The sequence below is a fragment of the Coregonus lavaretus genome (genome assembly GCF_964263955.1).
Source record: "Coregonus lavaretus genome assembly, chromosome: 29".
In the NCBI taxonomy this organism is placed as follows: Eukaryota; Metazoa; Chordata; class Actinopteri; order Salmoniformes; family Salmonidae; genus Coregonus; species Coregonus lavaretus.
The window spans coordinates 1,642,327-1,668,368 of record NC_140016.1 but is presented as its reverse complement, the minus strand read 5'-3'; the positions used below and the strand labels follow the sequence as shown (position 1 = coordinate 1,668,368).

Genomic DNA, 26,042 nt, shown 5'->3' with positions numbered 1-26,042 from the left:
TAATATAATCTGTTCCACATTGAGTGAGGCGGGTTTCAGGAAAGTATATTTAGTAGAAGGATGAAAAGTGTGATAGGGAAATATGTACGAAAAATACAACAAAAAAAATACAAAAACAGGCTATTTACACGGACACACACATAGTACACGACCGCACTGCTACGCCATCTTGGATACATCTTAATAAGATGTATCTTGGATACATCTTGGAAACATACTGTTTATATTAATGCCTTGTCAACATACTGTATATATTAATACCTTGTCAACATACTGCTTCAATTAATACCTTGTCAACATACTGTATATATTAATACCTTGTCAACATACTGTTTATATTAATATCTTGTCAACATACTGTATATTTAATGTCTTGTCAACATACTGTATATATGAATACCTTGTCAACATACTGTTTCAATTAATACCTTGTCAACATACTGTTTCAATTAATACCTTGTCAACATACTGTATATATTAATACCTTGTCAACATACTGTATATTTAATGTCTTGTCAACATACTGTATATATTAATACCTTGTCAACATACTGTATATTTAATGTCTTGTCAACATACTGTATATATTAAGACCTTGTCAACATACTGTTTCAATTAATATCTTGTCAACATACTGTATATATTAATACCTTGTTAACATACTGTATATATTAATACTTTGTCAACATAGTGTATATATTAATTCCGTGACATTTCATAGATTGAATAACAAATATATATGTATGGCAGTGGAGATATCATAAATATTTTAACTCATGAATCATAAACTGAGAGCAGTAGTCATCTGCTATCCCAAAGTCCATATCCGTATCTGGAGATATATACTATTAAAGGTGGGTAACACTTTACAATAAGGTACCTTTTATAAAGTGTTTATGAAGGATTTATTATTACGGTTATTTAAAAAGGGTACCTTTTTGTAAAGTGTTACCTGAAGTATACAGTATTTACAGTATGCAATTTCCTTTGTAAATATGGTCCTGTGCGTTCAAATATGAATGATTTTTATACTGTACACCAGCAAAGATGAATTATTTCTTGCTCATACAAGCTGCTGAGAGTGAAATATTTCAATATGCTGCAGCAGTGTATCTCATCAGTCTCCTAGCCTCATGCTCTCCTCTGTATATAAAGGCTGCTTTCCAAATAACACCTTATTACCTTCATAGTTCACTACTTTTGACCAGAGACATATGGGTCCTATGAGCCCTGGTCAAATGTAGTGAACCAAATAGGGAACAGGGTGCCATTTTTGTAACGCAGCCTTTATATACAGAGGAGAGGAGGAACTTACAGCTCTTGTACCCACTACACTCAATGGCTTATTCATATGCTGTGAGCCATCAGTTGACCGTTATACTGATGAGCCAAGAAAATATTAAACAGTTAGCTAGCCGCTAAGATAAGCAACTCTCTCTCTCTCTCTCTCTCTCTCTCTCTCTCTCTCTCTCTCTCTCTCTCTCTCTCTCTCTCTCTCTCTCTCTCTCTCTCTCCGTACCATCCTTGTACAGTAATGTGAATGCCCTGTTGTCAAGTCCCTAATACAAGGTAATGGGATGGGGTATGTACTCAAGGCCCTTTGGAGTAAATGTGTGGTGTAGCATATATTGTCCTTCCCTTAAAACCAATAAACAAAATGACAATGAATCAAGGCTAAAACAAAATCATAATAATAAATCAAGGCTAAAACAAAATGATAATGAATCAAGGATAAAACAAAATGATAATGAATCAAGGCTAAAACAAAATGGTAATGAATCAATGCTAAAACAAAATGGTAATGAATCAATGCTAAAACAAAATGATAATGAATCAAGGCTAAGACAAAATGATAATGAATCAAGGCTAAAACAAAATGATAATGAATCAAGGCTAAGACAAAATGATAATGAATCAAAGTAAAAATGAAATCATAATGATTTAAAGCTAAAATAAAATAATGAGTTAAAGATTAAACAAAATGATAATGAATCAAGACTAAAACAAAATGATAATGAATCAAGAATAAAACTAAATGATAATGAGTCAAGGCTAAAACAAAATGATAATGAATCAAAGGTTAAACAAAATGATAATGAATCAAGGCTCAAACAAAACAATAATGAATCAAAGCTATATATATAAAAAAGATAATGAATCAAGGCTAAAATAAAATGATAATGAATCAAAAGACTCAGTTACACCAGCTCTGTCAGGAAGAATGGGCCAAAATTCACCCAACTTATTGTGGGACGCTTGTGGAAGGCTACCCAAAACATTTGACCCAAGTTAAACAATTTAAAGGCAATGCTACCAAATACTAATTGAGTGTATGTAAACTTCTGACCCACTGGGAATGTGATGAAAGAAATAAAAGCTGAAATAAATCATTCTCTCCACTATTATTCTGACATTTCACATTCTTAAAATAAAGTAATGATCCTAACTGACCTAAAACAGGGAATATTTACTGGGATTAAATGTCAGGAATTGTGAAAAATTGAGTTGAAATGTATTTGGCTAAGGTGTATGTAAACTTCCGACTTCAACTGAATGTTAAATCTATGCAAACAACAGCAGGGAGTCCAGGTCACGTGTGAAGTACAGGGATAATCCTTTATTTTCACGGACATACGTAATGCTAAAGAGCCAATAAGAATGATGTTTCTGCTTGATACCCCTCTATCTAACTATATCCAAGAGGGCTATTAAAGAGATAGATAGATAGATAGATAGATAGATAGATAGATAGATAGATAGATAGATAGATAGATAGATAGATAGATAGATAGATAGATAGATAGATAGATAGATAGATAGATAGATAGATAGATAGATAGATAGATAGATAGATAGATAGATAGATAGATAGATAGATAGATAGATAGATAGATAGATAGATAGATAGATAGATAGATAGATAGATAGATAGATAGATAGATAGATATTAAATGATTAAACAGGAATTCTCCCTCTGTAAGGTATCATTGAATAACTTAAGATTATAGACTTCATGTTCAAAAGCATTGTGCTGCATAACCTGTAACATATTCAGAATGAAAGGTTCCACTGATAAAGGTTTCACTTTTCAATAAGTGTAATACTTTACAATGAGTAAAACGTTTACATGGTTGTTACACGTGTAGTGTACATTAAGGGTCAGTCCTAAACAACTGTAGCCTACTGATCTCATTCTCATAAATAAAAAGGCTTTATTTTTCTTCCACAGGAGACGTCTTCCACTTATAGTTAAGTACTGGAGTCATTAACCATGATACGCTGTTACCAGTGGCGGCTCCTGAAAAAATTCTCAGGAGGGGCAATTTTTCTGATGATTTAGGTGACCTACACACATTTAAAAAAAGATATGTCCAGCAACAACATGAAGACAGGGGCAGCATATAAGTCAATACCAGAAGCATTTATTGACTGATCTGGGGAGATGGATTCCAGTTTCTGTGACAGATTATAAATAATCTCTGATGCCTTTGTTATATTAGCTTTTGGTTGAATGTACTGTCGTAGTAAATATATAATGTTATAGCTTGGTCTGACTAAAATCTTGTGCATGACCCATTTTGTGTTGGGCCTTTGTATTCAATACAATGAACAAGAGTCCTATCTTGTCAGCCTTGTCAGCAGGTGGCTAAGGATAACACCCACGCCATAGGTCTCTCAGTTCTTCCAACTCACGAGTTCTTGCCCTGAGGACACACACACACACACCCACACACACACACACACACACACACACACACATCATCACTGATAACAAACACACACACACACACACACACACACACACACACACTGATAACAAACACACACACACACACAAATCCTCTTCTCTTAGGCTGAACATCTGAAGACAGAGAACCCGACTCAGAGCCAATGCAACAGTGACACTAGCCTGGAGGTGACCTCGCCCAACTCATCAGGACCAATCAGAAGATCAGAACTACTAGATTCAACCTACTTCATTTTATTGTATAAAATGTCAGCACACAATGTTTAGGGGCTCTTCTGATAAACTCCCTACGAGTTTGACGAACGGGTCCGTGCACGCGATTCCAGATATCTTTACCTCTGAATAAACTGCCTTATATTATACAATTATCCACCTTGTCCAAAAGTCTCTACTTGGTCTCCGTTCTCCAGTAAACTTGTTTTATCAACAATAGTAAGGTTCAATGACACAGAAAGCAGTTCAATGTCGGGGTACAGAGTCGCTCTCTTACCAGGATCGCGGTCCGCTCTGACCAGGGTGAAGCCGGCCGGCTCCACCTCTCTGTCCGGGACTCTGTCATCCAGCCAAGTCTCCCAGCTGTATTGGGATTCCGCTGCCAGCAGCGTTTTCATTATTTAGTCCGTTCGTAGCGGGTATGTACACGATCAACAAGATCAGTCCAAAACCGAAGATCAGTCCAAAGCAGAATGTTTGCAGAATGTTTGTAAACTAAGTCTACAAATTAAAAACATAAAATAACGCCACACTGCAGGTCACAACAGAGACGCTGCTAGCCGCCATTGTCTTAGTTACGTTCAACGTTACGTCACGTATGACGAAAGCGCGTAAGTGCAAGCCCACAGACACCCATAGAGAATGTATTGAAAGCTTTGAAATGTGAAAAAAATAGATTTTACATGACAGGCTATGAGAGACTTCTGGGCGATTTTCAACCTGACTGAAATCGCCCAAAAAACGGGCGGGGCCATTTGAAGCACGACTTTAGCCTGATTTGACATTTAGTGGCTGGCAGATCAGACGTGAACACTGATAACTGCTGTTGCCGTGATATAATTGATTAGAAAAAAAATCCCTTCCTTTTCCCGTTTGGCAGTGCGTCGCCCATATCGCCCTATTGAACAAGCCGTCCCTGGCTGTTACCCTTTCTTAATTACCCCAGGTGGTCTTAGCTACAACACTAATTGATGTGGTCTAATTAACGTCTGTCTGCTCTCTGCTACCACTCTGTCAGTGGAGCTGACTTGAAGGTTCAGGTTTCATACCCCACTTTTGCATGGGGGAGTGACGTGTCACATTTTCTGGCCTATCCTTACAACTAATGAATTCGCTCTCTGTCTGAGTGACGGAGCCCATCCTGGGAGAATCCAGCAATCGTTTCATCCCACTGTGATATTCTCAGCCAGATATTAGAGCATGAAAAGATACTAAATCATTTTGTAGAATTGAAACTCGACCACTTTCTCTTGGTCACTGAGGAATGAAATCTGCAGACATTCGAATGGTGTCTCTGTGTCGCTCACAGGACGCTTGGTAGAAAATGCTCTGTCATCAGTTACAGTAAATTAAATGGGGCCAAATTTGTACTGTCACTAAATATGATCATATTTATTTTACAGTTATAAAATAGGTTCAGTGGTGATTTTAGAATGTAAATCTTGGTGGGGCAAAGTACAAAAAATTTTTTTTTAGATGCATGCCACTACACAACACAACACAACACTAAACAATACATTATTTGGACTATAACGGTGACAAACAGTGCCCACAAACTGTTAGGGCCGACATCAAATAAAATACCAAATACCAACAGCTTCCCACCACTACACATGGCTATCAGCGGAGCCTTGTCTGGCAGTGAAACAGTTCATTCAGCCTCATTTACTGCCTTTAAAAAAAAACATAGCTGATATGGCTGACTTGCTTAAACAAATGTGGTTTCAATTGACAATTGAGATGTACAAACTATGGCATAAGGGAACGATGAGCGGACAAGAGGCAATCCGTAATTTCGATTAAGACATTAATGAGCGAGCTAGGACGGACGTAGTCAATATAACTATTTGTTCAGCACTTTTTAAACGTACAGCGACAGAATTCAGAACATACGTTCTTACAGTGTTCTCCCTGTACACCAAGTCAGAACCGTAGGATAAATAAAGGGGGCATATAAGCAGACAATGAAAGCTCTTATAATATTCTATGATTACATTTCTCTAAAACAGGCTATAGGCTACATGTGCACCAAGTCAGAACAGCAGGCTAAGTTATGAGGAGAAAAGGGACCAAATTATTAGGGTGAGGCACATGGGCTACTAACAGCTTACTACACAACATACACTTAGTATTACTTTCTTAGCTACATTTAACATATCTCCCTGGCATATTACATCATTTATGCAGCAGCATACAATACATTTTTGGACTCACCTTGTTGTGCTGTGCTCACTTGAACAGGAAGGTGGTGCGGCGGTCCTTCGTGGGCAAATTTTGTCATCAAACTTTGTCATCAAAGTCTGGCATTCTCTGAATTTATGGTGCTTTCAAGACAACTGGGAACTCAGAAAAAAACAAGGTCAAATCATTAGGTCAGTGATCTTCAGGTCGGAGCTCTAGAAAGAGGCCTGAGTTCCCGACTTGGAATTCCGAGTTGGATGACCGTTCAAAACTTATTTTCCCAGTCAGGGGCGCGTTTTTTTACGAGTTCCCAGTTGTCTTGAACGCACTGAAGTCTGAGATTTCCAAGTGCCGAGTTCCCAGTTGTTTTGAAAGCGGCAGAAGTCATGCTGGATTGACAGCATGGCCAATGTTGAATGTTTATCCTTTTAAACTTGGAAAAGATACCCTTAAACCCAGATTTGGACCACACACCCACTCCACTGAATAGCAGGCTAGTGATCGCTTTGCATTGCTTGCAGTTAGCCACTGATTCCTTCCAAACCACTCATTGTTGAATTTGCGATTTCCAACTTGTTGTGTAATGTTTATGTCCAATGGCCGATGAGCACCGATACGTTTTATCCATAATTTCTCTTCATAATTTCTCTTCGTATGACAAGGATTGAAAAGGATTTGCCAGTAGATTGCCGACTTGATTCATGATGATGACTGCTAGCTTGCTAGCTAAGATTTTGAAGGTATGGCGTTGACATGATCAGTCCAATCAAAGCTACTGTAGATATAACGTGATTTGACGTCCTTTTATCTGTGGCCAATGACCCTTGAGCCTTCTTAGATGGGAACTTCTAATGTAACTCTATGGCAGCACCCAAGGGGCTTGAATTTTTGAGCTCAACCCGTAGATTTTACGGTGACGTAGTGTCCCCATGAGCGACAGAACACTGAGCCAATCACGGCACAACTGGAGAACATTACCAACCCCTACGCTCCGAGCTAGGCTGAAACACCTGCATTTTGGAGCTGCCTTACTCAAGAAAGCAAAAAAAGAGACCAAGTTTATTAACTCAGTGATTATTTAATTTTTTACATTGTTTGCAAACTGATATGTGACACGTATGAATGCCAAAATAACATGCAAAACAGGCACAAAACTGTTTTTTTTTTAGCTAAACAGGTGGGGCTCAAAACAGGTGGGGATCTGCCCTGAATGACGGGTCGCCACTGGATAGGTTAAATCTAATAGTAAGTATTTTATAATTTGATTACTATATATATTAATTACATTTATATTTAGAAAGCATTGCAGTCATTTCAAGCCCTATTCCCCCACTTTTGTTGAATAGGGGGGGGGGAAATGATATATATGATTTATGTTTTTTCATATTTTCATATTTGTACTAAGTACTTGAGGTTGTGTCCTCAAACGTGAGTACACCTCACCAATTTATAATACTTTTTTTTTTTTACTAGAAAGGTGAATTCCAGATCTTTCTAGAACTATCCAGCTTTACTGGTTATGGTTTATGGCCATCTCATGAAAAGTAAATACTTTTGTCTATTTAGACAGAACTAAACAGTTTTTGCCATAACGTTCAAGAGGAACAGATTCTGATTTACGATGACATGCCTGTTGCAGTGCTTGGCATCAGTGACCCAACGGTAATAGAAAATGTACAGGCGGGAATATTCTCTTAAACTACATCAAACTGAAGCTGAATCCAAACTAAAACAAAGCAATAGACAATAAATACAACGGAATCTAAAACTGAATTGTAATGATATCACTTTATTATCAATAAATTGTCCTACCTTAAAACAAACATGACCGCATTCTGACAGTGTTTAGCTGTTAAAGCTGTCAAGATTAAGAGCAGGCAAGCTAATACAGTTTATTCCAATGAATCTATTGAACTCCTGCGGGAGTCAAGGACGGCATCTGCTCTGGCACACGAGACGGCAGTACAGACCTGGGCTAGCTAACAACATTATCATCTGCCTCGATGGGAGACTGGCAGCACCTAGCCTACTCGTCTCCCCGTTTCTCCCCTAGCTACAATATGCACTGGACATAACAGTGCTGATGATGACAAAATGGCTTAGGATGTGCGTGTGTGTGTGTGTGTGTAAAAGATTAAATCCGATCTGCGTTATAGAGCATTTTACATTTAAAGATAATTTCCAATTGAGCCGACATGTGCAGCATTTACCGTGAATTCGGAAACATTGAAAAGGTGCGTGGCCAACAAAGCCAGTGGCATTGATTGGGTCTTCAGTATTTGACAACAGAAGGTGTACAGAGAAAGAATCAGCTATGATGTGAATCAGATAGGATGTCATTATTATCTAAAAAAATATATATATAAAACAGAAACTTTCATACCAAACTGTAATTTCTGTAATACATGTTGTAATACTATCTCAGTATTGTTTACTGAATACTGTATGCTCTGGATGATTTCAAATATAATTCAGCCTTGTTCGTATGCATGAGACATACAAATGAAGTTCAGGAAGATCAGTCAGCAGAAAATAAAAATGCAACACATTGATAATTCATGCACAGACACACACTCTCTCTCTCTCTCTCTCTCTCTCTCTCTCTCATCCAATTAATAAAGAACACAGTTGTTTGATAGTGATCTAAAACAACACACAGCCAATTTAAATGCAACAATCAGCCTTTTGAGGTTTATTTGAAACAACTCCCAACATCGAGTCTCAAAGAAAGAAACGAGTTTATGAAAATAGGCTCCCTCTTACTGATTGAGTCAGTATACTCTCTGTAGTTCACTATACAGAGAATAGGGTGGCATTTGGGACGTACCCTCAATCTCTGGAGGTCAGGAGAGAAACATGTATGAAAAAATGTGCCTCTATCTGAGGTTTTTCCTTGAATCAATAGGAAGACATTTGGTAATGTTGGTGGATGGCCAAGCCAAGGCAAGGACATAGGGCAATGGGAGTTTATTTCGAGCTCCTGTCAGAGACACCCTAAGCACGGTAATGATTTAAGTATTATGAGTATCCTCAATGACAAATGTTACTAGATTAAAATTATAGAAATCAAGAAAGCAAGAGTATCCCGGGTCAGTGTTGATCTACACTCAAGGAGCAACTCAAGCATTACACATCTAGTCACTAACTTCACACATAACATAGTTCTTACCTGTCAAAGGAATCCTGCTGGTTATTGCATCCAGTCGGTCTTATATTCCTCTATTCCTACTATTTGATATCTGGAAGTCTCTAAAAGTATTGTAAACCAGTACTACTACAAACTACTACAACTCTCCAATGAAATATTCCGTTGCGTTTTAGTCCCCCCCCATGTCCTCCTCTTTAGCTGACAAATATTTTGCTTTCACAAAGGAAAATAACACTTTCCTCTTTTAAAGGAAATTCCTGAAGAGTTCCTTCCTCTACGCTGCCTCAACAACAATTACATTCAAACAACCAGGACCAGGGAACACTTCCTGTGTTCTAGCCAAAACACTTCCTGGACAATGGTAGACTACAGCTACACCACATGCAGAATGTGTCCCAAATAGCACCCTATCACCTACATAGTGCACTGCTTTTGACCAGGGATCCTTTAGAAAAATAGTAGGGAATAGTGGACACAACCCTTATAGCTATTTCTCAATAAGTTGACCACAACTCTGCCTACTCCTCTTACCAACACATTAATAATGTTGTAAAAGTTTTCAACATCACCGTTGATCATGTTCTTTCCGTATAGATACTCTCACATTTCCCAGAAGGCACCATGTTCCCTATAAAAGTGCACTACTTTTAACCAAGCCCCATAGGGTGTGGCTGAATGCCCCCGTACCCGTGTAGGGCCTCAGTGTGATTTCCTGACAGCTTAGTCCTTCATGTGGGATTTTCCATATCTGTTGGATGGGTAAACATGTTAGGTTGTGTAATATCATTAGTCAATATGGGGTTGGGGGATAATGAAGACATTGATAGGTGATATTTTTTTTAAAGAACATCAGGGCCAATTGGAATCTTCACCGTTTATTAGATTTATTTTTCACACATGAAACACAATAGACCCAAATGAATTAAAAACCTCCAACTCCATCAAATAAAAGCAAGGACATGTTCAGCTTTCTTTCTCTGTTATTAACATTGCAGATATGTGTTTACCTATACAGGTATAAAAATACAGCGTGACACTCTATTCATGATAGTCATACATTTTCTTTAGTGTAACCAAACACCAGAGACTTGCATTAAGTGAGGGAGTGAGGGAGAGAAATAGAGAGACAGCGAGAGAGGGACAGTGAGAGAGGGACAGTGAGAGAGAAAGAGTGAGAGAGAGACAGTGAGAGAAAGAGTGATCCACCTGAATGTAATACAATGGCTGCATTAAAAACATGATTTCCTTCTGTTATTCTGTTTCTTTACATTTCTAAATTCCTACATCTCTTGATTGTACAAAAATAAAAATGGATTCTTCAGCATATGCTGTACCAATTTCCAATTTGCACCTTCCATTTTGGTATTTGAGCAGAATTCAAATTAAAGGTGTTGAAGCAAAAAAAGGGACAAATTGTAATAATCAAATTGATGTAAAAAAAAAAAAAGAAAAAGAAAAAAGCCTTCTCGCTCTCAAAGATTAATAACAGCAGTTAATAGAGTTTATTAGTTTACATAAACGTTGCTTTTATTTGCAATTATGGTCTCTGACAGCATTGTCACTCTTGTTAGAACGTTATACAGGGAGGGCTTTATGTTGAGTAAATATGCTCCTGCAACGATTATATATCCAAAGCTTCAAAACAAAAGTAAATAATTTCATACATAAAAAATGAAAAGTAGTTGTTGTTTTTTTGTGCCTGTGTATATAAACATACTTTTCTTAAAAATAACAATTGAATCTATACTATTCTTGTGCAATAGACCCCCTGGATACAAAAAATACAACACCTAATCTTGAAAAAAATATGCATTGTAACAGAATGACAACACAACACTAAATATGTGAGGCGCTACTGGTATGAATTTGGTGAGATGGTAATATGTTCAATAAATTTTGACTATGTACAAAAGACAATACTTAATATTACAATACAGATTCATCTTATTTACAGTTAAATTGCAGTCTAAACAATCTCATGTACCCCATATGTGATAAGTCCAATTTGTGGGGAAGGACCAAAAGGGAATAAAAGTATTGTTACGTTACGCACAACTTCATGAGATGAGATGTGAACTCATCTGTCAAGTTTAAAAAATGTTGAGCAGTTAGGGGTGTTGCGTGTATATGGAGCCGATAATATGGGTAGTACATGAGAGAGTTTATATAAATCAGCCCCACAATTCATCATTTCTTTGGTGACACGGACAACTCGAGTTTTGGGAAATGGAAACCACCTCTAGACCCACTGTCGGTGCTGGAAGATGAGGAGATTCTAGACTTTTTAGAGGGGAGAGATACACCCCCACTTCTCACCTCTACCCTCTCTTCACTATCTTCACCCAGTGACACTTCATATGAGCCCGTCGACTTTGAGCCAAAACCACCAAAGGTGCCAAACTTTAACTTGCCCTTCTTTCCTTTCACCTTGGCCCCATCAACATCCACAGAGATGTCGCCACCCTCAGCACTTAAGTGACCTGAGGGGGAAGACACAGCCAGACCTCCCTCGTCACTCGCCACAGAGGAAGACCGATGCCTTGATTTCTTAAAAAGATCCAGTGAGGCTGACTTGCTCTTAGGGGACGCACCAAGCCCAGATCCTCCCTCTACTGACAACTTGCCACTCACTAACTCCCCGTGACTTAAACTCAACTCTTTGGAGCCCTTAACGCCGCCACTACCACCGGCTCGCAGTTCTGCGTCCGGCCCCTGGAAGCTTAGATCCGCTGCACTACCTCCCTTTGCTTTTGACTTGCCAAAACCGAACCTTGGCATCTTGACCTTTACTTTCCCACCAGTGTTCTTCACGTCCGGGCTGTGCAGCTCCAGGCTCGGAGAACTAACGCTACCACTAACCAAAGGAGTCTGCACATCCATCTTCCCACCCACCACTGCTGCCCCTGCCCCTGCCCCTGCATCAACATCTACTCCCATCTCTGGTCCATGGTACTTCGGAACATTGATTTTGGGGAATGATACGTGTCCCTCTGGGAAATGTAGTCCACCGTATCCTGAAACATTTGAGTCTCCTTCTACTCCTCCTCCTCCAATATCTATCTTAGGACCTTTAAAACCTTTCAGATTTTGCCCGTTCACATTTACGTCGACATCAGGGACATTTACCTGGGGCCCTTTGATTTTCATCCCTGGAAATTTTATGTTAGACTTAGTTTTTACATCTGGGACTTCCATGTTTACATCTGGGCCCCCAATATTGGCTTGTAGGCTCCCAGATGACAAGCCACCAGACAGAGAGCCATCACCTTTAACTTTGGGAGATTTTACATCAAATTCCACATCGGGGAAATGAAGTTTTCCAAAGAAGGGTTTCTTTACTTTTGCTCCTTTCAGGTGAAGCTCAGGAGAGTCAACATCTAAATCTACACCTGATGTTTCAAGGTCAATATCTACATCAGGTTTCTTTGCTTTCCCTTTGATTTTGGGTAGTTTGAATTTGCCTTTCTTTCCTTTGAAATGAACATCAACATCAGGGGCTTCTAGACTACTGTCAACCTCTGGCAAATCTAATTTGGGGCTCTTACCTCCCATGTGGAACTTTGGGGCCTTGAATTTAGGCCCTTTGATATTTGCATCCCCTAGGTTAAGGTCAACCTCAGGTGCCTTCACATCAATCTTTCTGTGAGAAATATTCAGTTCAGGACCTTCAACTTCTGGGGACTTAATACCAAATGTGGGACCTTTGAACTTTGGAAACTTGATCTCTGGTTTTTCAATACTGAAACTGGGACTTCCCATATCAAGGGAACCACCTGACAACTTTGCATCAGGGCCTAAGATGTCGAGATCTGTACGTGAAATGTCAACACTAGGTCCCTTGATGTCTATATCAGCTTTTGGTAGGTTAACATCAACATCTGGACCCTCAACTTTGTGTCCTTTGAATCCAAATGATGGCATATTTATCTTTGGCATCTTAAATCCTCCTGAACCTTCAAATTCAACATCTGGACCTTCAATGTCTACTTTGGGTGCTTTGAGGTCTCCTGACATATCAAAATCTCCCTTCACCTTTGGACCTTTCAGATTGAAGTCCATGTCAGGCATTGAGATGTTTGGTCCTGAAATTGAAGGCATCTTGAATTGTGGTCCTTTGATTTTACAATCTGGACCTTCAATGTCTAGGTTTGGACCTTTGATGTCTCCTTCGATCTTGGGGACTGACACGTCGAAATCTCCTTTCATCTTTGGACCTTTCAGGTTGAAGTCCACATCAGGCATGGAGATCTTTGGTCCAGAAACTGATGGCATCTTGACTTTTGGCCCTTTGATTTTACCATCTGGACCTTCAATGTCCAGTTCAGGACCTTTGATGTCAACATTAGGCCCCTTAATGTCAATGTCAGCTTTAGGTAGGTTGACATCAACATCTGGCCCCTCCAGTTTGGGTCCTTTGAATCCAAATGATGGCATCTTCATCTTTGGCATCTTAAATCCTCCTGAACCTTCAATGTCAACATCTGGACCTTCAATGTCTACTTTGGGTGCTTTGAGGTCTCCTGACATATCAAAATCTCCCTTCACCTTTGGGCCTTTCAGATTGAAGTCCACATCTGGCATGGAGATATTTGGTCCTGACACTGACGGCATCTTGAATTTTGGCCCTTTGATTTTACCATCTGGACCTTCAATGTCCAGTTCTGGACCTTTGATGTCAACATTGGGCCCCTTAATATCAATGTCAGCTTTAGGAAGGTTGACATCAACATCTGGCCCCTCTAGTTTGGGTCCTTTGAATCCAAATGACGGCATCTTCATCTTTGGCATCTTAAATCCTCCTGAACCTTCAATGTCAACATCTGGACCTTCAATGTCTACTTTGGGTGCTTTGAGGTCTCCTGACATATCAAAATCTCCCTTCACCTTTGGGCCTTTCAGATTGAAGTCCACATCGGGCATGGAGATCTTTGGTCCTGACACTGACGGCATCTTGAATTTTGGCCCTTTGATTTTACCATCTGGACCTTCAATGTCCAGTTCTGGACCTTTGATGTCAACATTGGGCCCCTTAATATCAATGTTAGCTTTAGGAAGGTTGACATCAACATCTGGCCCCTCCAGTTTGGGTCCTTTGAATCCAAATGATGGCATCTTCATCTTTGGCATCTTAAATCCTCCTGAACCTTCAATGTCAACATCTGGACCTTCAATGTCTACTTTGGGTGCTTTGAGGTCTCCTGACATATCAAAATCTCCCTTCACCTTTGGGCCTTTCAGATTGAAGTCCACATCGGGAATGGATATCTTTGGTCCTGACACTGACGGCATCTTGAATTTTGGCCCTTTGATTTTACCATCTGGACCTTCAATGTCCAGTTCTGGACCTTTGATGTCAACATTGCGCCCCTTAATATCAATGTCAGCTTTAGGTAGGTTAACATCAATATCTGGCCCCTCCAGTTTGGGTCCTTTGAATCCAAATGACGGCATCTTCATCTTTGGCATCTTAAAGCCTCCTGAACCTTCAATGTCAACATCTGGACCTTCAATGTCTACTTTGGGTGCTTTGAGGTCTCCTGACATATCAAAATCTCCCTTCACCTTTGGGCCTTTCAGATTGAAGTCCACATCTGGCATGGAGATCTTTGGTCCTGACACTGACGGCATCTTGAATTTTGGCCCTTTGATTTTACCATCTGGACCTTCAATGTCCAGTTCTGGACCTTTGATGTCAACATTGGGCCCCTTAATATCAATGTTAGCTTTAGGAAGGTTGACATCAACATCTGGCCCCTCCAGTTTGGGTCCTTTGAATCCAAATGATGGCATCTTCATCTTTGGCATCTTAAATCCTCCTGAACCTTCAATGTCAACATCTGGACCTTCAATGTCTACTTTGGGTGCTTTGAGGTCTCCTGACATATCAAAATCTCCCTTCACCTTTGGGCCTTTCAGATTGAAGTCCACATCTGGCATGGAGATCTTTGGTCCTGACACTGACGGCATCTTGAATTTTGGCCCTTTGATTTTACCATCTGGACCTTCAATGTCCAGTTCTGGACCTTTGATGTCAACATTGGGCCCCTTAATATCAATGTTAGCTTTAGGAAGGTTGACATCAACATCTGGCCCCTCCAGTTTGGGTCCTTTGAATCCAAATGACGGCATCTTCATCTTTGGCATCTTAAATCCTCCTGAACCTTCAATGTCAACATCTGGATGTTCGATGTCTACTTTGGGAGCATTAAGGTTTCCTTCGATCTTGGGGACTGATACATTGAAATCTCCTTTCATTTTTGGACCTTTCAGGTTGAAGTCCACATCAGGCATAGAGATATTTGGTCCTGATATCGATGGCATCTTGAATTTTGGCCCTTTGATTTTATCATCTGGGCCTTCAATGTCTAGTTCTGGACCTTCGAGGTCAACATTGGGCCCCTTAATATCAATGTTAGCTTTAGGAAGGTTGACATCAACATCTGGCCCCTCCAGTTTGGGTCCTTTGAATCCAAATGACGGCATCTTCATCTTTGGCATCTTAAATCCTCCTGAACCTTCAATGTCAACATCTGTACCTTCAATGTCTACTTTGGGAGCTTTGAGGTCTCCTGACATATCAAAATCTCCCTTCATCTTTGGACCTTTTAGATTGAAATCCACATCGGGCATGGAGATCTTTGGTCCAGAAATTGATGGCATCTTGAATTTTGGCCCTTTGATTTTACCATCGGGACCTTCAATGTCTAGGTTTGCATCGTTGATGTCAACATCAGGTCCCTCAATGTCAATGTCAGCTTTAGGTAGTTTGAGATCGACATCCGGACCCTCCAGGTTAGGTCCTTTGAATCCAAATGAAGGCATCTTCATCTTTGGCATCTTAAATCCTCCTGAACCTTCAATGTCAACATCTGGCCCTTCAATGTCTACTTTTGGTGCTTTGAGGTCTCCTTCTATTATTGGCACAGACATGTCCACATCTCCCTTTATCCTTTGACCTTTCAGGTTGAAATCCACATCAGGCATAGAGATCTTTGGTCCTGATATTGATGGCATCTTGTATTTTGGGCCCTTAATTTTGCCATCAGGGCTTTCAATGTCAATTTCCGGAACTTTAATGTCAACACTGGGTCCCTTAATGCCAATGTCAGCTTTAGGTAGGTTAATATCTACATCTGGTATCTCTACCTTAGGGCTTTTGAATCCAAATTTTGGCATTTTGAATTTGGATCCCTTGACTTTAGTAGCCCCAACATCAAGCTCAAGTTCTGAAACACTACCTTTCGGTCCTTTGACATTAATATCTGCTTTCGCAAGATTTACATCAACCTCAGGAGACTTGACTTTTGGCCCTTTGAATCCAAACTTTGGCATTTTGAACATAGACTTCTTCGGTGTAATGTCAGGACTCTCTATTGAGACATCCAACCCATCAACGTCAGCTTTGGGTGTAGTGTTTTCTCCCTCCACTCCCCCCTTGAACTTTGGCCCTTTGAGATTGAAATCAACATCAGGCATTGACATTTTGGGGGCAGACATAGAGGGCATCTTCATCTTTGGCATTTTAAATCCTCCCGAACCTTCAATGTCAACATCTGGACCTTCAAAGTCTACTTTGGGTGCTTTCAGGTCTCCTTCAATCATTGGCACGGACATGTCCACATCTCCCTTTATCTTTGGACCTTTCAGATTGAAATCCACGTCTGGCATTGAGATCTTTGGTCCAGATATTGATGGCATTTTGAATTTCGGTCCTTTGATTTTACCATCTGGACCTTCAATGTCCAGTTCTGGAACTTTAATGTCAACATTTGGTCCCTTGATGTCAATGTCAGCTTTGGGTAGGTTGAGATCAACATCTGGACCCTCCAGTTTAGGACTTTTGAATCCAAATGATGGCATCTTCATCTTTGGCATCTTAAATCCTCCCGAACCTTCAATGTCAACATCTGGACCTTCAATGTCTACTTTGGGTGCTTTCAGGTCTCCTTCAATCATTGGCACGGACATGTCCACATCTCCCTTTATCTTTGGACCTTTCAGATTGAAATCCACGTCTGGCATTGAGATCTTTGGTCCAGAAATTGATGGCATTTTGAATTTCGGTCCTTTGATTTTACCATCAGGGCCTTCAATGTCAAGTTCTGGACCTTTAATGTCCACTTTGGGCGCTTTGATGTCTATATCAGCTTTTGGTAGGTTAACATCAACATCTGGACCCTCCAATTTAGGACCTTTGAATCCAAATGATGGCATCTTCATCTTTGGCATCTTAAATCCTCCTGAACCTTCAATGTCAACATCTGGCCCCTCTATGTCTACTTTGGGTGCTTTGAGGTCTCCTGACACATCGAAATCTCCTTTCATCTTTGGACCTTTTAGGTTGAAGTCCACATCGGGCATGGAGATATTTGGTCCTGACATTGACGGCATCTTGAATTTCGGCCCTTTGATTTTACCATCAGGGCCTTCAATGTCAAGTTCTGGACCTTTAACGTCCACTTTGGGCACTTTGATGTCTATATCAGCTTTTGGTAGGTTAACATCAACATCTGGACCCTCCAATTTTGGACCTTTGAATCCAAATGACGGCATCTTCATCTTTGGCATCTTAAATCCTCCTGAACCTTCAATGTCAACATCTGGCCCCTCTATGTCTACTTTGGGTGCTTTGAGGTCTCCTGACACATCGAAATCTCCTTTCATCTTTGGACCTTTTAGGTTGAAGTCCACATCGGGCATGGAGATATTTGGTCCTGACATTGACGGCATCTTGAATTTCGGCCCTTTGATTTTACCATCAGGGCCTTCAATGTCAAGTTCTGGACCTTTAACATCCACTTTGGGCACTTTGATGTCTATATCAGCTTTTGGTAGGTTAACATCAACATCTGGACCCTCCAATTTTGGACCTTTGAATCCAAATGACGGCATCTTCATCTTTGGCATCTTAAATCCTCCTGAACCTTCAATGTCAACATCTGGCCCCTCTATGTCTACTTTGGGTGCTTTGAGGTCTCCTTCTATCTTGGGCACTGACACATCAAAATCTCCTTTCATCTTTGGACCTTTTAGGTTGAAGTCCACATCGGGCATGGAGATCTTTGGTCCAGAAATGGATGGCATCTTGAATTTTGGCCCTTTGATTTTACCATCAGGGCCTTCAATGTCAAGTTCTGGACCTTTAACATCCACTTTGGGCGCTTTGATGTCTATATCAGTTTTTGGTAGGTTAACATCAACATCTGGACCCTCCATTTTAGGACCTTTGAATCCAAATGATGGCATCTTCATCTTTGGCATCTTAAATCCTCCTGAACCTTCAATGTCAACATCTGGAACTTCAATGTCTCCTTTGGGTGCTTTGAGGTCTCCTGACACATCGAAATCTCCTTTCATCTTTGGACCTTTTAGGTTGAAGTCCACATCGGGCATGGAGATATTTGGTCCTGACATTGACGGCATCTTGAATTTCGGCCCTTTGATTTTACCATCAGGGCCTTCAATGTCAAGTTCTGGACCTTTAACATCCACTTTGGGCACTTTGATGTCTATATCAGCTTTTGGTAGGTTAACATCAACATCTGGACCCTCCAATTTTGGACCTTTGAATCCAAATGACGGCATCTTCATCTTTGGCATCTTAAATCCTCCTGAACCTTCAATGTCAACATCTGGCCCCTCTATGTCTACTTTGGGTGCTTTGAGGTCTCCTTCTATCTTGGGCACTGACACATCAAAATCTCCTTTCATCTTTGGACCTTTTAGGTTGAAGTCCACATCGGGCATGGAGATCTTTGGTCCAGAAATGGATGGCATCTTGAATTTTGGCCCTTTGATTTTACCATCAGGGCCTTCAATGTCAAGTTCTGGACCTTTAACATCCACTTTGGGCGCTTTGATGTCTATATCAGCATTTGGTAGGTTAACATCAACATCTGGACCCTCCATTTTAGGACCTTTGAATCCAAATGATGGCATCTTCATCTTTGGCATCTTAAATCCTCCTGAACCTTCAATGTCAACATCTGGAACTTCAATGTCTCCTTTGGGTGCTTTGAGGTCTCCTGACACATCGAAATCTCCTTTCATCTTTGGACCTTTTAGGTTGAAGTCCACATCGGGCATGGAGATATTTGGTCCTGACATTGACGGCATCTTGAATTTCGGCCCTTTGATTTTACCATCAGGGCCTTCAATGTCAAGTTCTGGACCTTTAACATCCACTTTGGGCACTTTGATGTCTATATCAGCTTTTGGTAGGTTAACATCAACATCTGGACCCTCCAATTTTGGACCTTTGAATCCAAATGACGGCATCTTCATCTTTGGCATCTTAAATCCTCCTGAACCTTCAATGTCAACATCTGGCCCCTCTATGTCTACTTTGGGTGCTTTGAGGTCTCCTTCTATCTTGGGCACTGACACATCAAAATCTCCTTTCATCTTTGGACCTTTTAGGTTGAAGTCCACATCGGGCATGGAGATCTTTGGTCCAGAAATGGATGGCATCTTGAATTTTGGCCCTTTGATTTTACCATCAGGGCCTTCAATGTCAAGTTCTGGACCTTTAACATCCACTTTGGGCGCTTTGATGTCTATATCAGTTTTTGGTAGGTTAACATCAACATCTGGACCCTCCATTTTAGGACCTTTGAATCCAAATGATGGCATCTTCATCTTTGGCATCTTAAATCCTCCTGAACCTTCAATGTCAACATCTGGAACTTCAATGTCTCCTTTGGGTGCTTTGAGGTCTCCTGACACATCGAAATCTCCTTTCATCTTTGGACCTTTTAGGTTGAAGTCCACATCGGGCATGGAGATATTTGGTCCTGACATTGACGGCATCTTGAATTTCGGCCCTTTGATTTTACCATCAGGGCCTTCAATGTCAAGTTCTGGACCTTTAACATCCACTTTGGGCACTTTGATGTCTATATCAGCTTTTGGTAGGTTAACATCAACATCTGGACCCTCCAATTTTGGACCTTTGAATCCAAATGACGGCATCTTCATCTTTGGCATCTTAAATCCTCCTGAACCTTCAATGTCAACATCTGGCCCCTCTATGTCTACTTTGGGTGCTTTGAGGTCTCCTTCTATCTTGGGCACTGACACATCAAAATCTCCTTTCATCTTTGGACCTTTTAGGTTGAAGTCCACATCGGGCATGGAGATCTTTGGTCCAGAAATGGATGGCATCTTGAATTTTGGCCCTTTGATTTTACCATCAGGGCCTTCAATGTCAAGTTCTGGACCTTTAACATCCACTTTGGGCGCTTTGATGTCTATATCAGCTTTTGGTAGGTTAACATCAACATCTGGACCCTCCATTTTAGGACCTTTGAATCCAAATGATGGCATCTTCATCTTTGGCATCTTAAATCCTCCTGAACCTTCAATGTCAACATCTGGAACTTCAATGTCTCCTTTGGGTGCTTTGAGGTCTCCTGACACATCGAAATCTCCTTTCATCTTTGGACCTTTTAGGTTGAAGTCCACATCGGGCATGGAGATATTTGGTCCTGACATTGACGGCATCTTGAATTTCGGCCCTTTGATTTTACCATCAGGGCCTTCAATGTCAAGTTCTGGACCTTTAACATCCACTTTGGGCACTTTGATGTCTATATCAGCTTTTGGTAGGTTAACATCAACATCTGGACCCTCCAATTTTGGACCTTTGAATCCAAATGACGGCATCTTCATCTTTGGCATCTTAAATCCTCCTGAACCTTCAATGTCAACATCTGGCCCCTCTATGTCTACTTTGGGTGCTTTGAGGTCTCCTTCTATCTTGGGCACTGACACATCAAAATCTCCTTTCATCTTTGGACCTTTTAGGTTGAAGTCCACATCGGGCATGGAGATCTTTGGTCCAGAAATGGATGGCATCTTGAATTTTGGCCCTTTGATTTTACCATCAGGGCCTTCAATGTCAAGTTCTGGACCTTTAACATCCACTTTGGGCGCTTTGATGTCTATATCAGCTTTTGGTAGGTTAACATCAACATCTGGACCCTCCATTTTAGGACCTTTGAATCCAAATGATGGCATCTTCATCTTTGGCATCTTAAATCCTCCTGAACCTTCAATGTCAACATCTGGAACTTCAATGTCTCCTTTGGGTGCTTTGAGGTCTCCTGACACATCGAAATCTCCTTTCATCTTTGGACCTTTTAGGTTGAAGTCCACATCGGGCATGGAGATATTTGGTCCTGACATTGACGGCATCTTGAATTTTGGCCCTTTGATTTTACCATCAGGGTCTTCAATGTCAAGTTCTGGACCTTTGATGTTAACATTAGGTCCCTTTATTTCAATGTCACCTTTAGGTAGTTTGACATCAACATCTCCCTCAATTTTGGGTCCTCTGATTCCAAATGAGGGCATCTTTATCTTTGGCAATTTGAATCCACCTTCAAATCCTTCAACGTCAACATCTGGCCCTTCAATGTCTACTTTGGGAGCCTTGATGTCAATTTCAGCTTTTGGTAGGTGTACATCGACATCAGGACCCTCAAGTCCGGCTCCTTTGATTCCAAATGATGGCATCTTTACTTTAGGCATCTTGAAACCAGCTTCTGGACCAAGAATGTCAACACCTGAACCTTTAATGTCTACTTTGGGTGTTTTGATGTCGCCTTCAAGCTTTGGCACTGATACATCCACCTCTCCCTTTACCTTTGAAGTTTTCAGATTGATATCCACATCGGGCATTGAGATCTTTGGTCCAGATATTGATGGCATCTTGAATTTGGGGTCTTTGATTTTACCATCAGGCCCTTTAATGTCAATTTCTGGACCTTCAATGTCAATGTCAGCTTTTGGTAGGTTAACATCCATTTCTGGACCCTCCAATTTAGGTCCTTTGATTCCAAATGATGGCATCTTCATCTTTGGCATCTTAAATCCTCCTGAACCTTCAATGTCAACATCTGGACCTTCAATGTCTACTTTGGGTGCTTTGACGTCTCCTTCTATCTTGGGCCCTGACACATCAAAATCTCCCTTCATCTTTGGACCTTTCAGATTGAAGTCCACGTCAGGCATTGAGATGTTTGGTCCTGACATTGACGGCATCTTGAATTTCGGCCCTTTGATTTTACCATCAGGGCCTTCAATGTCAAGTTCTGGACCTTTAATGTCCACTTTGGGCGCTTTGATGTCAATGTCAGCTTTTGGTAGGTTAACATCAACATCTGGACCCTCCAATTTAGGTCCTTTGAATCCAAATGATGGCATCTTCATCTTTGGCATCTTAAATCCTCCTGAACCTTCAATGTCAACATCTGGACCTCCAATGTCTACTTTGGGTGCTGATATGTCTCCTTTTATCTTTGGCACTGACATGTCCACATCACCCTTCAGCTTGGGCCCTTTAAGACTGATGTCCATTTCAGGCGTTGAGATCTTTGGGCCTGACATTGATGGCATCTTGAATTTTGGGACCTTGATTTTTCCATCAGGGTCTTCGATGTCAAGTGCTAGACCTTTTATATTAACATTAGGTCCCTTGATGTCAATCTCACCTTTAGGTAGTTTGACATCAACATCTCCCTCAACTTTGGTTCCAAATGAGGGCATCTTTATCTTTGGCATTTTGAATCCACCTTCAAGTCCTTCAACGTCAATATCTGGCCCTTCAATGTCTACTTTGGGAGCCTTGATGTCTCCTTCTAGCTTTGGCAATGATACATTCACGTCTCCCTTCACCTTTGGACCTTTCAAATTGATGTCCACATCGGGCATTGAGATCTTTGGTCCTGATATTGATGGACCTTTAATATCAACTTTGGGAGCCTTGTGGTCAATGTCAGCTTTTGGTAGGTTGACATCAACACCAGGACCCTCACGTCCGGCTCCTTTGATCCCAAATGATGGCATCTTTACTTTGGGTATCTTGAAACCGCCTTCTGGACCTTCTATATCAACACCTGAACCTTGAACTTTGGGTGCTTTGATGTCAACACCACCCATCTTCTTTCCTCCTTTCACATTCATAGATGGGCCTGATACATCTACATCTACCCCTGGAACCGAAACATCCACAGTGCCCTTCACCTGCGGTAGTTTAACATCTCCATCGCTCTCTGCACCTCCAGTGTTCAGTCCAAATGATGGTATTTTGATGCCACCTTTGAGTTTGCTTTCACTTTCAATGGTTGTTTCTTTTATTGACTGTCCTTTTACAGACATTTTCACCGAGCCAGACTCCTTTATGCCTGGGGTATTGATGTCAAGTTTTGGCGCTCTTATGTCCGTTGATATCTTGCCTCCATTCAACCCTGTATCAATTCCTGGCTTGTTGGGTAAGGAAACCCCACCCTGGTTCCCTCCGGAGAGACTCGCCGACCCTCTCATCTGTTGATCACTAACGGTTATTTCAGGTACTAAACCTCCGACCCAGTCTGCACTTCCTCTACCAGGCAAATTAACGTCTACTCCTCTCACCTCCCCTTCACCCATTGATATGGCGCTGGAGGAAATATTTGTTGTTCTTCCAGGGACCGTGACACTAGCTGATCCTGCCTGGTAGTCACCTGAGCCACCTGAAACCAGAAAGCTCCCGTCCCCCTGCTCACCCCGTCTACACAGGCCGAACTCCCCCTGACCCTTCGCCCCCGACATCCCAAAGCTAGGTCCTTTGAATCTGATCCCTGCTGCTCCACCATCTCCCACCTCCATCTCCCTCGTAACAGCGGTGGTCTTCACCCCTCCAGTGCTCCAGTGCTTCTCAGAAGAGCTAGTGACATGTGGCCCAGTGAAAGAAACACCGTCACCTCCTAGTTCACCCGCCACCAATCCACCACCTATGCCTGAAGGGCTTCCGCTTCCGTGTAAAACTCGGATTTGAGACGACGAGCTGTCCCCTCCTGACTGCTCTGGGCCGGTGAGCTCAAGCTGCTCATCCACGCCCCCCGGCATGTCCACGGTGTAGGTGGTGATGCGACGGGTGATGGTAGTGATCGTGCTGCCGTCGGTGCTGGTGCTGCTGTGGCGCTCCGTACGGACGTCCACGCCCTCAGCCAGATCCTCAGACTTCAGCCGGGGCTTAATCTTCTTGGAATATATTCTCTTGTAGTCTTCATCATCCCCACTCTGGTCTCGTCAAAAGAAGGTGAAATCAGTAATTGCAGTAATTCATTAATTTATTACATTAGGTACTAACACTATTGTTGAAAATATACAGTATGAACATTCGATATGGAAGTAAGTCTATTTGAGATGATTTATTGATCATTTGAGAAAATAGTGAAGTCTGTATTGAAGAAGTTTGTGTTCACCAGAGTTGGGGTCAATTCCATTTCAATTCCAGTGAATTCAGAATTCTAATTACAATTCTAAATTGGAATTTCAGTGTACATTCAGAATTGACTGGAAGTGAAATAGAATTGACCCCAACCCTTGTCTTTACATAAAAGCTATTGAAAAGTTTATTAAAGTCCTGTAAAATCCCAATCTTTGCCGCACCATCACGCAAGTAAATACACTTAACATTGCTTGCACAGTCAACATAGCTACATACCAGGATATTGTCTTGGCTGGAGCCTCCAAACCTTCCCTTCCCTTCATACGTCAGAGTTCCCATTGGGGAACGGCTGGGTGACAGAGTTCCCATGGGGGAACGGCAGGGTGACTTGTCCTTGTTTTGTAGTTTCAGTCCAACCTTGTGTTTGTTTAAGGTCTTAAGGAGCTCCGCCGTCTCCTCGGAACTCATGTTGTCAAAGTAGATGGTGGCCCCCACGATTTGATCACCTTTAGGGGAGGACACAAGAGAACATTGATACCATGTTAAAATCCGTCAGTCAAATAGATTTGGAATAAAACGAAAAAATTTAGATCAAGCAAACTTTACATAAATTATAAGATATCAGGAGCTTAAATAACAGTAGAAATCAATTAAGTTGATGTATTATAGAAAATGAATACTGTACATAAGAGCAATTCTAACACTGTTACATACCCTCATGTACTCTTCCAGTGCGTCCAGCAGGCGACTCCATTTTCACCTCTTTGACATAGATCTCTCCTTCTCCTGACTGCTCAAGGGTCATTCCCTGTTTCTCTGGACCCGACCAGTCAGAGAAGAGCACCTCCCTGGTCTCCTCCTCCTCAGCCATCCTTTAATAATAATAGATGTAAAAAGCGCTTTTCAATACAAGAAGAATCTCAAAGATGCTTTGAAGACCAACAATATTAAGTTAGTTCATGTTAGTTCAGGGGGGATAAAGAGATTGATGAAGAGAGAGAGAGAGAGAGAGAGAGAGAGAGAAAGAGCGAGAGCGAGTGAGAGAGAGAGACAGAGATGAGAGAGAGAGGGATAGAGATGGGTGAGAGAGAGAGAGAGAGAGAGAGAGAGAGAGAGAGAGAGAGAGAGAGAGAGAGAGAGAGAGAGAGAGAGAGAGAGAGAGAGAGAGAGAGAGAGAGAGAGAGAGAGACAGACAGACAGAGATGAGAGAGAGAGGGATAGAGATGGGGGAGGGAGAGAGAGAGAGATAGAGAGAGAGAGAGAGAGAGAGAGGGATAGAGATGGGGGGAGAGAGAGAGAGAGAGAGAGAGAGAGAGAGAGAGAGAGAGATAGAGATAGGGGGGGGGGGGGGATCACAATAAATATAAAATAAAATGCAAATAAAGACTATAGTAATACCTTTGGTTTTCCTTGTCCTCTGCCTATGCTCTGGTGTGGTTCGTTTCTGCCTTGGTTTTCCTGAAAAACAAAACATGCCATAACATCAGTACAAAGAAAACCCTGTTAAAATGTAAGGCACCTGTCATATTTGCATGTTT

General features: G+C 41.2%; 1 protein-coding gene and 1 pseudogene across 2 annotated transcripts in view; both read right to left on the bottom strand.

Annotated features, from left to right (window-relative positions):
• The window catches only part of LOC311104976 (kelch-like protein 4), a 48,934-nt pseudogene extending 39,065 nt beyond the window's left edge, over nt 1-9,869 (bottom strand). Inside the window, exons 1-2 of the transcript XR_014615818.1 lie at nt 9,822-9,869; nt 9,312-9,361 (exon numbers count right to left, since the gene is read on the bottom strand). The product of XR_014615818.1 is annotated as a kelch-like protein 4 (transcript). The remainder of the gene's footprint in view (nt 1-9,311; nt 9,362-9,821) is intronic.
• Nucleotides 9,870-10,149: 280 nt separating this feature from the next.
• The window catches only part of LOC311105281 (neuroblast differentiation-associated protein AHNAK-like), a 45,453-nt gene continuing 29,560 nt past the window's right edge, over nt 10,150-26,042 (bottom strand). Inside the window, exons 3-6 of the mRNA XM_084147373.1 lie at nt 25,903-25,962; nt 25,219-25,376; nt 24,781-25,010; nt 10,150-24,353 (exon numbers count right to left, since the gene is read on the bottom strand). Of these exons, the coding sequence (XP_084003499.1) occupies nt 11,478-24,353; nt 24,781-25,010; nt 25,219-25,375 (13,263 nt within the window). The 5' untranslated portion in view covers nt 25,376; nt 25,903-25,962 and the 3' untranslated portion in view covers nt 10,150-11,477. The remainder of the gene's footprint in view (nt 24,354-24,780; nt 25,011-25,218; nt 25,377-25,902; nt 25,963-26,042) is intronic.